This window comes from Serinus canaria, chromosome 5 (genome assembly GCF_022539315.1).
Source record: "Serinus canaria isolate serCan28SL12 chromosome 5, serCan2020, whole genome shotgun sequence".
Lineage (NCBI taxonomy): Eukaryota > Metazoa > Chordata > Aves > Passeriformes > Fringillidae > Serinus > Serinus canaria.
The window spans coordinates 44,645,008-44,662,568 of NC_066319.1; the positions used below are offsets into that span (position 1 = coordinate 44,645,008).

Consider the following 17,561-nt stretch of genomic DNA (forward strand, 5'->3'; position numbering starts at 1 on the left):
ATTTTACAGTGGCTGGAAAATAACAACTGCAGTTTAAAACCATCTGGATTTAGAGGAAATTTAGGTTTCTGAAGATACCTTTGCCAGAGGTCTAAAACCAGTATAAATAATAAGTGTGATAAAACTGCTGAATGCTTCACTATGAGGCATTCATAGCATTCATCCTCAGGTCCTAGGAAGTCTCATTTCCCTCTTCTGATTTTGAATCCAGGTCTAATAAAAGAGCTTCGCTTACAATGAGCATCACACAGGACATTGCCCAGGACTTGGGAACTGCTCTGACAATTACAGATGTATCTATGGTTTGTAACTGTCTTACCTTAAGCTGATTAATGCCTTCAAACTGAGTGCACCTAGGAGACAAAATTTAGTTAAAAGCTTGATTGTTTCAGATGGAGCTAGGCAGACAACACCCTAGACATTTAGCAAAGACAAGGGAAATGCACTTGTCCAGTGTGGAGCTATAATATCCAGTGTGCAATTCTTGTATTCACCTCACAAAGCCTCATGCTGTACCAGGTGTGTAGAGCAAGCTGCTGCATCATCTCCCTTTTTAACTCAATGCCCATTCTAGAATGAAAAAAACTTCAGTGCTTGTTGTTGGCAGCAGCTCCAACCATAGTAAGCATACAATCAACTGTTTCTTCTCTCACATGCTTTTGGAAAGGGTTCTCCAACCTTCAAAAGTTTTTAATCCCTCCTACACTTAAGTGTTAGAGGGAAACTGGAAGTTCAGTACCAAAAACAGCTTTAGAAAATGCAAAACATTGTGAAAAAATATGACAGAGAAGCAAGCACAAGATTTTCCTGCCACAAAGAGGACACCAATTAGTACTTGACACAAATTTTATACCCAGTACTTGCAGCACATAGAAGAGGGATCACACCTTTGTGAACTAAAGGCAAAGTCCCAGCTTAGGATTACAGTAAGTTCTTATATTTTTCCTTTAATAATTGAACTATAAAAACTCATGATTGCTTCAAATATTTATTTCCATGGCAAAAATAGACTATAATATATTCATTTCACATATATTACATTCAGTAATACAAGCTTTTTTGTCTATGAAATACAATTTATACATTGTTTTACAAACCAATTTCAGTTTTACAAGAATTAAAGCTGGTTCGATTATACATTTTTACAGTATTGGTGGCAAGACAGCAAAAAATAAACATGTTAACCACTAGCTTAGTACTAGAAAATAATACTTCATGTTTGCTACTTTTAAACAAAGTCCCATTTAAACCCTTGCACACTGGCTCAAGTGAAAACCAAAGGAAATGGAGCCAGATCCTGTGTTCCTCTGACACTAAGGACTCAATCCTACAAAACTGCGGATGGGATTTCAAACACCCGTTTGCTTTTAATGAATGAAGATCTCAGCAGTGTGCAGGAGTGTACATACTTGCTGATTTGCCAGGTAAAGCCTCTTGAATTTCCATCCAAGTGCCCCCCAAAAAGCCACAGAGGACAGATAACTTGGGTATTTCAAAGCAACTCAAGCAAGTATCTTTGTAAAGAGCATACACACCTTGCCTGTCAGAATTATCCAGCAAGGTGACAGACTGGAGGATTTTACAGAGGTGTTCTCCATCAAATTTCCTACCATTCTAAAAATTAATGGCATTTGCAATGTCTTTAAAGTATTAAAGTATTAAAAGAAAGCCTCCTAATTTTACCTAAGTATTTCCAAATGGAAAAACAGCATTTAATTCCCTTTGTAAAAGTTAGGCACCTTCTGAAACTGCTCATAAAATTAATTATTTGGTAGTTTTGATTGCTGCATATCTGAACCAAAAGAGCATTACAGTATCCGCAGTTTTGCTCTTTGACTTGCCACAGGCTGAATGTGTCGTAAACTCTGTTCATTAGAGTCTTTACATTTGATTTCTATCTTCGTTCCCTAATTAAAGCTGAAGAATAGACTTCAACAAAACAAACACCCTGGAGGTTATTCTTCACCACTGAACACAGCATGATGTGGAAAATAGCAAAGAATAGAACCAAAGGCTATTTAGCAACAGTTTTTTGAAATGCTCATTGAAGTTAACAAACCCTTTTTTTTCAGCCCAGTTAGACCTTAAAGTAACATGTGATGCCAACAGAGTGCACCAAGTTAGCTGGTCCCAAGCAAGATCATAGTAAGAATATTTTTTTTCTTTAACTTCTCTTTTTACAGACTCATTTGCAACAGCAGTTTAAGATTTTTTCCCCTTACCTTAGCACAGTGTTACAGTGTTTTAATGTCACTGCGTTGCAAATGCTGCACTGCAACAGAACTAAGAACATGGTAAATTCCACATTTCAAGAGTTTCATTGCTAGCCCAGCCTTAACTTGGTGCAACTCACACCAACTGTAAACACCTGGCTTCATTCAAAACATAGTTAGAATTTTGAATCATCTTACCTGCATCCATTAGAAATTATCACTGCAAAATTGCAAGTATGCCTATTCCCCCTGCATTTTGTATCTGTAAAACCAGAGACTGTAGTTTGAAAAATCTGACCTTTAATAAGTAAACAGAAATTAAGCTGACAAATTGCATCAATACATTTGGAAAGGAAGATATGTAAAAATAACAGAGCCTCTGAAAAAGTATTTGGAGTTTAAAAAATCACATTTTAAAAAGCCAGTAAAAATAACACCTATGACTACATTCACTTACCCTACCATGCCATGAAAAACATACCATATGACTCAAACCCTGCTAGCAGCTCTACTTTGGATACAAAACATTCCAAATCTTCCTCCAAATGCCTTCTGCAATGCCTCACATCCTCCCTCTCTATATCCAAAATTTTTTACTTGCACAAGAGAATTTCTTTTGAACTCTCATCTACTTTTCCTTTGCATGCTGTACTTTCCTGTATGCACATTCCTGCTGCATTCTTTTGGTTAATTCTTGTAATCTGTATTTAAATTTAAAGCAGACATGTGTATTCATGCTTCAAGGGCTCAAGCTTTCATTGGCAGTAAGCTCATGTTAATTCCTACAGAATCATGAAGAACTGCAGGAATTTTGCATCTTGCAGGGCTGGACTCTGGCTTTCCACGACTTTGCACTATCAGAAAAAACCAACCCTAAACACTAAAGCACTGAGTTCTTAGCAACTGAAGCACTGATTCTTTTAAATTGATAATTTGAACTATTGAAATAGAGTGATGTTTTTAAATCCCAGGGATTTAGTAATGCTATTGATATTAAAACTGAGGTTTCATTACACAGCTATGATAAACAACCCTGCAGTTTCCATGTTTGGTCCAGAAGCCATCCAGATCTATGAGCCACTCAACTTTAACAGCTGCTCCAACACAAAATATGCAGCAGCAGCTGGAGCAGCAGCCTCAGTCTTACTTATTAAATTTAAAGGAGCCATTTTGGAGAAAATTGCTCCAAGTGTTGCCCACTTCAAAAAGAGATACAAAGGATTCCAAAAGAAGCCAAATATAAAATGTCAAGAATCTTTTCCACTTCAGTAAAAATTTATTTTACCATTATTTGTTATTACTGTATATTACTTTTTTTCTAGATGTTGGTGATAACTTAGAGCAGCTTTTCATCCATGGAAATACAGGAACACCGCCTTGGTCATCTTATTTTAATTCCAAGTATTTCTACAAATAAACCATAGCATCCTGCATGTTGTGTGAAAGGTATTCCAAATATAAGGCATAAAACTTTTCCTGCTCTTCCTGGGGGACAGCAGAAAAGGAGAGCATTGCTGTGCAGGCTGCAGAGGCTGTGCAGAACTCCCCTGTGCACCTCAGAGCTCCTCCCTCACCACAGAGGGCCAGGAGGGACTGCAGCCTAAAGCTAACCCAGCTAAGTCAGTGACATCTTTGTATTGGACAGGGCTCTGCCAGCTTCTTAGAGAAGAGGTTTTAGCCCAAGACTACAAAGATTCACTGGCCAAAAAGAAAAAATCTCATCAGAGCAACAAGAAAGAAACCAAGTATGCAGATGTCCTTACTACAGTTTGTGTGTTCTTCTCCTGTCTCTTCATATAATTTGATCCTAGAAAGCATCTTCTACCTAGTCAACAAAAGACCATCAAGTCTGTCTCCTGACAGTATATAGCACCTTTATTTGTCCCTGAGAGCTCTGACATCCCTAGAGATAATCATCTTTGCCATTTGCTGCAAGAATTCTTCCTACAACTTTTCTTACTAAACAAACTCTGTTCAAATCTTGCTTAATCATCTGATTTCATCCCCACAAAAACAGATATACATTTGGCAAAACTGGACAGGCTTTTAGAGAAATTTTAAGTTTTTTGACAAATACATCCACCTCTGACTCACACTGTGACTGGATTTGGACAGTGGATATTGTTATAACATCCAAAACTTCATGAAGCACCCAGCACCACTACATGTAAAAATGTATCCCTTTTCAAGGCTCAGAACAAAAGTGCTAAAAACTGAATTGTCTTTTATAAGTTAACTGAAAATCTAAACAATGGTTTAAAAATCATTTTTTTAAGAAGGTTGTGAAGTTTAATTTCATTTGGTATCTAGAAGAGAAACTGCTCATTTTCAATGCCCACTCAGAGCCATGTGCTCACAAACAAAAGCAATCCTACGGTGCTCAGTAGAAAAACTCACATAAAGTCAAGTCTAATAAGGCCAAGTCTATCGCTGCAAAAACAGACTGCTGATGGACAGAACTGGAGGCTGAAGGGGAGGAGGTAGCAGTGATACACTGAGAAAACCAAGACTGTGACTACCAGGTTTGAGCAGAACCACCTCTAAAAGTGAACACAATTTCTTTTAGCTAAACAGAAAAATAAGCCAAAAGACAAACATTTCCTCACCCACTTCAGATACATCCCATAAACACTGGATTAAATTGCTTGTTATTACTGTTCCTTTTAGTGCCTCACAGCTGATGTTCTGCCTCAGAAACTGCTGCTTGAGGTTCTGGCTGTCCATTGTGTCATTAAAACTGCATCTATCAGGTGATGAAAATCACAGTGCTAAGTTAAGAAATAGAAAAGGTACAAGCTACATTTTAGAGCCTGCCCTCCCATTCCATAACATTTCTGCAGTGAGAAGTGAACTGCAAAAGTTAACAATGTTTTTAAAACCAAGTATGTTAAAAATAGCTAACTATGTTTGTTTCTTTCAATACTTCTGTCAACATAGATATGTCAATTTGGTATGTTTGCAAGGTTTATGTATAAAGAATCTGTCTTCAGCAACTGGTTTCCTCTGGACTTCCAGTTTTATGTCTGGCAATTAACAATTCCTAGGCATTCTATATTTCTTTTCCCTAGTCTGAAATATTCCATCTGACTTATACTGAGAGTACAACAAATCAGACTGCTTCCAAGCAGACCTGGAAGCACCAGATCAATATTGTGTACCTAAAAGTAATATCTTTTGTATAAAATGACATATTATCTCAATGTCATTTGGACCATATGTTTTACTTCATGGAAGCAGCTCATTACAAAGGAAATTGAGACAACCTATTTATAATTCTTAATTCATGTTCTGGGACACGACTATTGTTTTGAAGGGGGTTCAGTAGTTTCAAACCCTTGTTAGAGCTCAGAAAAACAACAATTCAGCACTAATAAACCTGACTTTTACTTTCATTTCATTTCACTGAGTAGGTATCAAGGAAAATGTACACTTAACCATGCCTGCAGACTGGTCTACTATACAGGGTTTTTTTTTTAAATTAAACCAGATATCCAAAAAATATAGCTCAATTTGGAATAGGGATTTTCAACTCAGCATCTCAAAACACTTGGAAAGGCAGCTAAAACCACACTGTCCCCACGGAAAACCACAGAGGATTATTTAGGGATATCATCATTTGACCAGTAGGCTGTACCTGTAACTACTTCAGGTCCACACCACAGCCACTGACTCAGCCACTCACACAGCTACTAAATTACCCCCATCTCCAGTGCTTCCTCTAAGAGCTCTTTTTCTGCAATTTCTCAGTTGTTCTTCATTGCAACGCTGCACAGCATTAGTAAAATTTGCCCTAGCACTAACAAAATCATCTGGAGGATTCTACAGAAACTTCCAGTGCTATTGGCTTTCTTGGCTGGGAACATTAACATTTTTTTAAGGTCATCTTTGCACTGTGTAAACCAGCAATCATAGCTGCCACACCTCCTCCATTACGCTTCAGACAATCATTTCCACTTCACCACTCTGCACCTTCCTACTCCCATTTTGGTTCTCTCACTTCACCAACTTAAAAAGCTCTTCTTAAAATAACAGGTTAGTAATGGTATATTACCAAATGAAACAATGCATGATTATAGTCTCTATATTTAGCTACATAAATAACAGAGCAAAAAAAAGTGCTTAAAACATTTGCATCCACTTTGATTTCAGCCAGTAAAATCAAACTGTCTTCTAAATATATGAATAATACTGAATATGTATTTTCTCTCATCTATTTGTTTCCAATAACCTCACAGATACTTAAAATATTTTTCTCCTGCCCATTGCAGGTAAACATGCCTCCTCTCAAATGAAAGTTATCAGCAGTTACCATTATCTTTCACTTGTCTGTTCTAGTACATGGCACTACAGCTAACTACCAACAGCTTCCTTAGGACTTTCTGCATGATTTTTGAAAAGTTGGTTCAAACATTGTCAGTCTTCTCCTCTGAAAATATCGTTATGTTTAAAAAGTTTTCTGTTGTGGTCATTTGTTTTCTTTTAAATTTAAAAATCCAGAATATAAAAATAACAGTTCTTAAAGCAACAGCTTAAAATATCTTTAAGAGCTGCTAATTTTGCTAAGTAAGCCAGAGGAAACCAAATGTTCATTTTAAATAATACAGATGTATTGTTCTAAATATAAAATTGAAAGCAGAATCAAACTGCATAAGACCTTGACATTCCCAAGGGGCAGGTTTCTGACCCCATGTGCACCTACAGATTTTAGCTTTTGCACAGTCAACAATTATGTTTCAAAACATAATGTCAGTAAAATTGTACTATATACCTCCATTCTATAAGATGCTCCTTTTTCTCAGAGTAACACCACTCTAAAGAACATGTGCAAGTACCACAAACCAGGACAAGTAAAATCATTCCTTAATGTGACTGTGGCTGAATGTGGGAAGAATTCAGTCCAGCAAAGATCCTGCTGTGCAGAGACTGTTACACTGACTCACATTTAACAGTCCCATGGCAGCCCTAAATGGTAACTCTGGGATTCATCAAATGAGGAAAACACCAGTGAGAGCAGGTCTGGACAACTCCAATTTTCTTTCTGTCAACTCTTTCAGGGTCTCTTAGGAAGTGGCAGGGGTTAGATAAGTCTAGAACTTTTGAGAAACTGAATGAGAACTCCATAGACGAAAGTGTACTGCGAAAGAGTCTGCACCATCATCATTCTCTGCTGCCTCAACATATCCAGCACTCGTGGGATGTCCAGCATCTGGAAAAAAGGAACAAAACATTACAAGTGACTGGTGAGCAAGGAAACTGGCTTGCATTTTCCCAGCAAGAGGTTCAGAGCAGTACCTTAGTGATCTAAGGACAGAGTCAGCTGTTCTGATTTCAGCTCTGACTATTCATTGCCCCTGAGTGCAGTATGGACTGAGCTACACCACTGATCATTTGGGAAATATGCATAATGGTAAAGTTACCTATCTCATGGGGTATTGGTCTTCACAAATCTAATGGCTGAAAAAGTCTGTTATAGTGTTAGGAGAGGGATGCACAATGAACTAAGAAGTTTGTTGAGTTTCAGTTGACATATTATATTATTAATGAACATTTTACAGCCGTCCGCTTCTGGCTAGAAGTCGATAGGACTGATATTATTCTATTAAACTACCACTTTGTCCTCTACTGAGACTGATACTGCAAATACACTGCACTTAGGAACAAAATAATAACAAGAACAGAGACTGGCTACAAAGGCAAAGAGCAGTAAAGTCAGGATGAAATCCTGACATATGCTCAGTGGCCTAGGGCATACCTTGCTCCACTCAATGACTCAACATCTTAGGGAGTCAAGAATCCAAATGAGCATTCTAGTGCCTGATGTGCATGTGGGCAGCTCTAGAAGATTATTAACTTCTGTTGAATTCCCAAGAGCCATTTCAAGCACAGCTGTAATGAACAGCCATAACACATTCTAGGCAGGTTATTGCCTCCTCCAGTACCTAACAAGATTCAAACCCAAGAAGAAGAAGAGCTCACCTCATTGTGTTCCAAGCAGGCGATCATGATCTCTGCCAGTATGACCACGCCGGTGCGCCCCACGCCGGCGCTGCAGTGCACCAGCAGCGGGGGGTTGGCGCTCCTGGGCTCGGCCGTGCTGTTGGTGTGGCGCCGCACCGACTGGATCTCCTCCAGGTACGCTGCCGCGTTCAACAGGACAAGAAGCGTTCATTCAGGAGATGAAGCCACATAAGCCACATGCTATTATGCCATACGACCACCAGAAAGTAGCAATTTAACAGTGGGCATGCCACGGAAAAAGGATACATTGTACAAATCACAAACCCTCACCCCAGTTCTATCGTCAGCCATTTGAAGATGCACAAAATGAAAAGAGACTGCAACACCACAGAAGTAGGAGCTCATTGTGAGTTACATCTCCCCCATATTAGATGCAGAAGTCATACCCCAACCACAGCAATACCGATCTACAAGGATCATCTAGCTTTTGTAAGGATTTCCTTTCCTTGTTCTCCTATTCCTACTAAAGACAGCTACTGTTGCAACATACTCAAATGCCTAGTATGTGGTGCAATTGTGTTTTATTCTATATGGACTTCTGGTAAATTATTTGCTTTAGACAGAAGGAGTCACTTTAATAAACTGGTATATTCCTGCAAAAGATATAATTCAGTATCTCTTGCTGGTGTGAAGAAACCTTTTACAATGGAATGCTTGGCTTACTTGTCAAAAGTTACTTCATATATAGCAGCCATTTCAGAAGGTATTAATAGAACACCACAAACCACACCCCAAAACAAAGCTATTAAATACAACTTACATAAAAATCCCTTTAAATCTTCTGGACAGCCATGCTCTGGCCAGTCAGTGTACTGCAAATGCCAAACCGTTCTCTCCTGTCCTGTGAGAAGATGTTTAATCTTCAAACCTGTAGTTGCATAGCAGCCTGAGTCGGTACGGAATCGCGTGGTAATCTTAAATCTTCCATATGTCACAGTGTTGTGTCTTGAACCAAGACGTGGCCAGTATCTGAAGCTTTTTTCTCTCCCACTTTCCTTAAAAGCAGAACACTTGCTTAACAAGAAACCTAAGAACATTCATACATAACTAATGTTCCTGTAGTAACAACTGTATCTCTCCTCTGCTAAGCAGTACTAGCATGTTACAGCCTCTTACTGGGAAAACCAAGTTTTCAACAAAAAGAGTTTGCAAATCCATTTTTCTGCCAAAGGAATCGAGACAGAAAGGGGTCACCAGAAACTTATCTTCAATCAGTCTAGTTGTTAAAGCAAATATCCCCCTCCTCTAACAGATTATAAAAAAATCATTGTGGAATTTCTGAGAGGAATCTGACTCCATTTATACTCACTTCCTCTGCCGTCACCATAGCTATGATGGCAATCCCTTGTTCCCAGATCATCTGCCAGAAATCCTGACATGTGTTTTGCAAAGGGCCCTGCGTGGCAATGTAATCCCACTCTATGCCGCCAACAGAGATCTGTAAAAACAAAGACATTAGATTAGTAATTACTGGAAACCCTCTCTCCAGTTCTAACATCAGACATTTGAAGGTGCACAAAATGAAAAAAGACTGCAACACCACAGAAGTAGGAGTCCATTGTGAGTCACATCTCCCCCATTTTTTAGCTGCATCTTGTCACATTAGATACAGAAGAGACACAATTGTACAGACTCATAGCTAAAAAAATGTATTTTATATCACAAGCATCACGTAAAACTGAGAAAACAAAATTGTATTTCTCCTTTGTGAATTTAAGGTATTTTAGCAAATTCAAGTTTCAAGAAGATTTCACATTCTGGTGATGTAAATATTATAGCACTAGTTGTTATTTCCTGAAAAAATATTATCTTGCTTGAGAAGGGTCAACATTTGTGAATAAAGCAGAGAAACTATGATACCATATCAGTATACAAACAGCTTTATTAAAAAAAGACAGCAACAAAAGACCTGCTTTGACAATCTCAACTCTTTTCAGAAAAAACATGAAGCCAACTGTAGTCGCACTTAGAGCAGATAAATGTACTGAAAAATGAACTGCCTTCAAGGTTCTTGAAGGCATTCTTCAAATTCTTTTAAACAGAGCTCAAAGAGTTAAGGATGGGGAAAGAAGGCAGCTGAAGGGTTTGAAAAAGTCAGTTTCCCCCTGGCTCTGGCTCTAACCATCCAAAAAAGCTTAATCTAGGAGCTAGCTTACTGCCCATTGTGAATACAGTCTGAGAGTACAGAAAAGGAAGAAACAATGATTGTCACTGCAACTCAGAAACATCACAGTCATTGCAGAGATCCCAGTTTGCTTTAAACCTATTTGCCTCCTTAGCTCTGGGCAGAATGGACATGCCTTCTGTTAGCAGCAATCCCCACAGGGGGAACACAGAAAAGCAACAGTAGATCAAATCAACACAGAAGCAAAATGCAGAAGATCCCTCCAATAATTAACCCTCCTTTATTCTAGGTGATTAGGAAAACAGGTTCCTGCTTTCCCCAAAGAAACCTCTGGAGAAGAAAAGAAAGAGAGAGAGACAGAGGGATTGTCACTGATCTCACCATACCAAAAACTGATAGCCAAAAGCATTTTCACTTAGCACGTGAACTGGGAAACTTTTCTCCGAGAGCATTTCTCTCACCTTGATATGAGATGCATTGATGTAACCTGTGTTATTTTCTTTGGTTGGGACCAGCTCCACTCTGGTATCATCATAAGGAAGGACATCCTGGAAGCGGTTCCGCTCGGCGTTCTCCGGCAGCCGAGCTATGGAGCACTCACCATCCAGCAGCCTTTTCTTCTGGATGCGCTCGTACTCCGTGAACACCATCCCCTGCTCCAGCCGCTGCTCCAGGGCTCTGCACTGCAACACAGGACACAGACAGCCTGCAAAGTCACATTCTGACCTTAAATTAAATTGTCTGTTTAAACAGAGAACTCATGAAGGATGAAATGTATGTATTTTCTTCTTTTCCATACTTCTTCAATCCTAACCAGCAGGAATTTTGTTCAAGTGAATACTAAGCAGCCTGTTATACTTCACTAGGTCACAAAGATTTATTTGGATACTGCTGGTAAAGGAAAAATTACTTCACAGTTTCTGTAAAGACAGCCCATCTAGGGAGAAAAAAATTGGCCAACCAGCCAGCTATGCCATACTGCATACTGCTTCAAATACCTTTGATTCACCTGCTCAATATAGCAGCTAGATGACATCATTTGAAAGGTCTCTTTTAACCTTATAATAAACCCCAAAATAATAATAAAAAACCTCACAAACTTGGTTGTTCGGATGGAGAAAAACTAAATTTTGCTTACAGCAGGAAAGCTGCCTTAGAAACTTGTTGCAGTTAAAGCACAAACACAGAATTTTTTCTAATAGTATAATTCAATCTTTTTTATTTCATAAACTACTCCCTCCTCCCCTTAATTCTTTTGAAACCAAGTTGTTTCTAAATCATAAGACACTTCTGGAATTTCTGCATCGCTTTGCCAACAATAAGGAGGAATAATACGTAAGATTTCAGCCAGAAAATTTCATCTATGTCACATGTCCCCAAATTCTTACAGCAACTGCTCTGTGGTATCAGGTCATAGAAGTGTCTTATATCAAGTAAGTATGCCAAATGTTACAGAGGAAGGTGTAAACTTCCCTCATATGCAATTTGCACGACAATACATCAACTGCACAAACTCATTTATTATCTTTAGGCTAAACTCACATATTTAAACTGACAATAGCATAAAGCTGAGCAATGAAACAGGCACTGAATCAACACTAAACTTATCTTCTAAAATACCTGCACTCTGGGCTTCCTTTTATGTCACATGCCTACTTTGCATTGGCTCTTCTCAGCTGTTTTAGGAACTACTCCTGTTTCACGGTATTCATTCTACCTCTGCCTGAAGAGAAAGTGTAGTGACACGACTTTGTCATAACTTGACTTCATGGTTTCTTCTTTGCCACGACACTTTGGGCAGAGCTAGATGAATATAAACACAGCTGAATCCAGTAAGGGTCAACCCAGAACAAGATGATGGCTCTAGGTAAGAGGAAATAACCAGCACAGGATTCTAAACCTGTATCTCAGTAGCACAATTTTTGTCCCTTAGCGTCTTAAGCAATGCTCAACACATATTTAGCAAGAGTTCAACACATTTATTACCGAGTGATTTGCAATTAATTTTCTTGGTCTGTTCATTTAAACTGCACCCGGTGAGAGCAGGACTATTCCTTCAGGTTCTAATCTCTAGATTAGATTCTGAGTCACTAGAAACAAAACTGAGCTGAGGGTGCCCAAGCATGCTCAGAATCAGATTCTATAGAGACCACCGGTTGCAGAATGGGCAATAATCACTGTGGAATTTGGTGTATCTAGTTGCTCCCTGGTCAGATGTGTGATGGCAGCACTGTTCTTCATAGCCTGTCACAGCCTGAATATTGACTGTACTTCACTTTCCTGCACTTCTTTAATGGTACATGAGACAGGCTGAAGCAGATTTACTCGTGCTTTTTATCCTGACACAAGCTGGATGGAGTCTTATATTTCTCAAAGAATGAGAAATTCTCAGACTCTAGAACCTGATGTCCTCTCATTGATCTGACATCCTTTACAGAGTTAAAAATTTCAGCAGATCAAACAAGTTCCATCTATATTTTATGGGCTCTACCTGAACAAAACAGATAAATACAATCTGCATAAGTTGTATTCTGGGGATGCAATTTAACTGCAAAACTTACTCTAAACACCATATGAATTACTAATAATTGCAAATAAAATCAGTCTCACACTCAGAATTTTAAATTCGACATTTTTTCACTCTGGAAAACCCAAACCTGAGAGAAAACAGTATGAGTTGCACAAAAATATATCAGTAGGTAGTAGTTAATTCACTTCCTGTATGTTCAAAGGGTAAACTATAGCTGAATCACTGTCATGCTAAAGAAAAATCTGAGCTACACCCAGTACTTCTAGCAATGACTAGTCAATCTGGAATCTTTTTATTTTGTTTCCATTCTCAGCATTTGAGTTGCCTTAATCTGAAGCATTTTCCAGTCAATAAAATGTACCATTCATAATCATGTAATTTTGAAAAATTGCTTGTGTAAATCAAAGATTAAAAAACTTCAACATACTCGTTCATCATTTGTTGCTCTTGTTGATTCTTCCTTCCCCTCATCTGGCAGAGGCATCCTCGTCAATGCCAGTCCATTTAGGGCAGCTAGCTTCAGAGGCCCCATTTTTTTTGCATCATTTTTATTCTTTTTCATACCCTGCAAAAGAAAAGTTAAAACTTGTAATTATTCTTAAATATCTGATGAAGTTATAAAGCAGAAACCAGATGAGTTCAACTAAGCAACAGATACTTCTCTGGCCCCTTCTGTGAACAGCTCTGACCTTTTTCTTTGATAAGCTCTGCAGTGAGAGATTAGGGTGGTGGGACTACATTCCTCCAAGGACAAAACACAGGTCTGTCTTCATTCCAGACAGGTTAATGAAACTGCATGAGAATGACAAATATTGTTCTCTACAAAGCTCACCACGAGGGTGTGAGGTGGCAACTGCAGATACTTAACATTCTTGAACAGGCCAGGGATCATTTCCCAAACCCAGAAATACATAACAATGATTCCTTACTAGACTATTCAGATTGCAGGCACTTTTCTTCCCTGCAATCAGGCAATGACCATATACCTTTAAGATATTTGGATACAGTTAAATGTTTTACTACGGTTGCACAAACTTGACATACAAAACATGAACACAGAACTGCAGACAGATTTGAGTCTTGGACTAAGCCATGAATCTAAATTATGGAATTACCATCCATTATTTGATGCAAAAAGTGAAAGGGGGATTTCTATGAAAGAATTAATTCAAATTATTCTTTTAAAAAGGGTAAGAGGAAACTTCGTCATTCCTGAAATTGCTAAGTTTAATTGTTAACAAAAATACACTCAAAAAATGAGCACATATGCTGCTTAAATGATAATCAATGCTTTCAAAAGTTAAATGGTGGTAACAAATTGGAAGACAAAGCTAGGAGGATGAGACTGCATTTAAAAGTGAAGTGAACACAAACACAACAATAAAAGTTCATTGAAAAGCAAAATGTGCAAGCATTGGTTGGGGCCAGCTTTGTAACTGGGATATTCACTTCAATTGTGAATACAGAAAGGTGATGTTCTGTATTATGCAACAACACTTAAATGTTTCTGAACCAGAAACTATGTTACAAACACTTCCAATGAAAAAGTTGTAATATTAATTTAATTTAAAGGTTGACAGGAAAATGTCATAACTAAGGTCAAAAGGAAAAGGAGGGTATGATTTTGATAGATACATTACTGTCTGAAAATGTATCTTTTGGAGAACAAATAGTAACTATTTCAATACATAGCTTTTGCACAGCTTAGTTTTTGCAGTATCTGCTGTTACCATAGCAGTACAAGTTATATAGCAGTTCCCTTACTGTTTAATTTGTGCAGAGAGCTATTTGACACTAACTCAGGTATCAACCAATTTTAAAAGGCAAAATAATAATATAAAATGGTTTTCCTCTATTAGCACCTGAAATCTGCCACTACATAAAACTGAACAAAATTTTAAAGCAAAGTGGGCACTAAGAAGTGCCAGTGATATTATGCATTCTACACAGACCTTGATGTTTCTATGAGGTGGGAATTATGGGAAAGGTGAAACTTGCAGTTTTCCACGATTTACAGTGTCCTAAGATCGGAGTAGGAGAAAGAGATATGGCGAGAAAGAAATACCTTCAGTGAGATAAAAACAGTTTGGAAAAGAAGGCAAAAGGGAGAGGATATGAAAAAAGGAAGGCATGAAGTAAAGAAGAAAATGCAAGGAAAGAATTTATTCCTTAAGATGTCAAGTTCCCTCTTAGGTCAGAAGAAGCAGGTAAACAATTTTTTTTTAAAGTAAACATTTCAGCTATATATCATTTTTCAGTGAGAGAAAGATAAGAAAGTTGAATGGAAAGAGTTGCTTCTGCTCCAGATAAGAAGTAGGGCAGAATAGGTATCTAGACCTGATTTTAAATTAGCTCCTTCTAAAGTTCCTACCAGGTTAGGTTTTCAGATGGATGGACACTTCACAGATGGATTTGTGTGGGTAGACTGAACAAACAGAACTCAGACATGGCAGAGAAGGGGATAAAAGATAGCTAAGCAAAGTTAACCAGGGAAATGTAGAAATATAAAGGTCAAGCTTAAGGTAGCTTTAATTCAAATATTTTAAAAGCATCTCAGACTGACAAAAAGAACACCAACCTCAAACAAAAACAAAAATCAACTGCTACAGACAACCCAAAACAAGACAAATAGTATCCACTTACACCTAGAGGGGGAAGGCCTTCCACAATATTCTTCTTCCCAGACAAAAGATCAGACACAGGTCTCTTCTTTACTGAATCTTTCCTTACTCTGTATCTCCCTGATGTTGTAAGATCAGATTCTGACATAGATGGAGTAAGCAGTCCTTCCCCTCTTCTCTGTACCTGGCTTTCTACTAGCAAATGAACAGGGCTCATATCTTTCATTCTCTTTTCTGCCTCTGTGATATGTAATTTAGGCTCAAGAATATGCAAAGGGCCAGCAGATGAAGCAACAGAGCTATAAGGGTAGTTTAGTACTGAATCATGAGAATAACCTCCCATAACAGATGAAAGCTGGGTTTGATCTTCAGGGAGAGGAGAGAGACTTGTACTGGCCTTATTCTCTTCTTCAAATTCTTCTTCTTCCTCACTACTGTGAATCAGCATAGTGGCATCTGAAAGGGTTTTCTTGTGATCACAGTTCATGCATTCTTCTTGCTCACCTTCTTTTTGCTTCGTTCTCTCCATCAGAATGTTGGGCTGCGATCCTTCTGAGATAACTCTTGGAGGAGCCACATCTGCTGCAGAAGCTGACATAGTCCTCTCTTTAATTCTTATTCCTTCAAAGCTGGGAGCCAAGCCTGCTATTTCAATACTGTTCCTTTTCTGCAGCTGAGCATGGCGTGCCAATGTCAGAGGTTCACTGACCTCCTGAAGAGAATGAGCCACAGGCAGGCTGTCTTCCTGAAACGTCTGGACAGAGTGGTGCACTCGCCTCGTGATGAGATCTGGGTTGCTGCTGCTGATGTAGATGTGCCGGGAAAGGTCTGGAGTACTGTTGGCAGGCCTGGGGTACGGGTATGGGGGAGGCGGTCGGTAGACTTGAGTCTTCATTATATTGGGTGCTGGGTAATCCTGAGACTGGAGCTGCACATTTGTCAGCTCAGGCACACTGACTGCCCCAACAACTGGGCGCTTTTCAGCAGGATAGGGGTAGGGGGATTGGCTATGGAAGCTGTAGTTCAGGTTAAATGGATAATGGTTGGACTGCGGGGCAGCAAAGTGAGCATGCTCTCGAATTTCAGGCTGACTGTAAACTAAGGCATCAGGCCTGCTGTAAGCATATGTGTTGCTGATGTTAAGATTTCTCATTGAATGACTCTGCCTATCTGTGTGCACCATCCCCCTGTTGAGCTGTCTCATCACAGTCTCATAGTCTGGTGTGGGACGATAAGAAGGAGGTATTAGTGCACTATGTCTGTGTGATGGGACATAATCAGTTCTGAGCACATCACTTCCAGTAATGCTTGGGTTAGAGGACATGGGGGATGGCTGCAAGTAATGCTGTGGATTGTTCAAGGAGTTTGTGCTGTGTGCACTATAGACACTCCCATTGCGGATCCGACCACTGTAGTCATGAGGGGCTCTATCCAAGCTAGTCTGAGAGTGACAGTAGTATCCGTTCTGATTGCTCACAAAGAGGTTATCTGAAAGCAAAGTTTAAGAACAATCTTTATGTCCAGGACATCAAACAAAGTTATCCTCTATTAAGATATAGCTAAGGCAATGTTTGAGATTTTTAAAACCTCCATTATTTTTAGCTATGTATTGAAATGGGAAGGAAAAAACCCCAAACCTAAATCCCAGCTTTTCAGTTGTTGTTGATACCCAAGGTATATACACCTGAATAATGTATTATATTTATTTCAGTCATATAAATCCCTATGAGAAAACACCATCTGTTTATGAACTACTTTCTTCTCTTTAGGATAGGCTTCCTAAGTTTCAGTCCAAGATAAACAAAGTCCATATCAATCTTAAGCTACGCCACTGAAAAAAATTAATGTCTACACTAGGATTTGCACTAATGTAATCAGTTTGAACAGCAAAGAAAGAAAAAAAAACACAACAAAAAACCAAACCAAACCAAAAATACCACCAAAACCCTAAGAACAGCCCCATAACAAGCAAACAAAACCCCTTGCTCTTCTCTCTTCTACTCCTTCAGGACATATGAAGATATAGCATCACAAGACCTCAAAAAAATTAACTT

The 17,561-nt window shown here is 38.7% G+C and overlaps 1 protein-coding gene across 1 annotated transcript in view; it reads right to left on the reverse strand.

The window, feature by feature from the left end:
- Window positions 1-974: 974 nt before the first annotated feature.
- The window catches only part of PTPN21 (protein tyrosine phosphatase non-receptor type 21), a 44,849-nt gene continuing 28,262 nt past the window's right edge, over window positions 975-17,561 (reverse strand). Inside the window, exons 13-19 of the mRNA XM_009101826.4 lie at window positions 15,530-16,995; window positions 13,314-13,451; window positions 10,818-11,039; window positions 9,541-9,669; window positions 8,992-9,226; window positions 8,190-8,350; window positions 975-7,419 (exon numbers count right to left, since the gene is read on the reverse strand). Of these exons, the coding sequence (XP_009100074.3) occupies window positions 7,291-7,419; window positions 8,190-8,350; window positions 8,992-9,226; window positions 9,541-9,669; window positions 10,818-11,039; window positions 13,314-13,451; window positions 15,530-16,995 (2,480 nt within the window). The 3' untranslated portion in view covers window positions 975-7,290. The remainder of the gene's footprint in view (window positions 7,420-8,189; window positions 8,351-8,991; window positions 9,227-9,540; window positions 9,670-10,817; window positions 11,040-13,313; window positions 13,452-15,529; window positions 16,996-17,561) is intronic.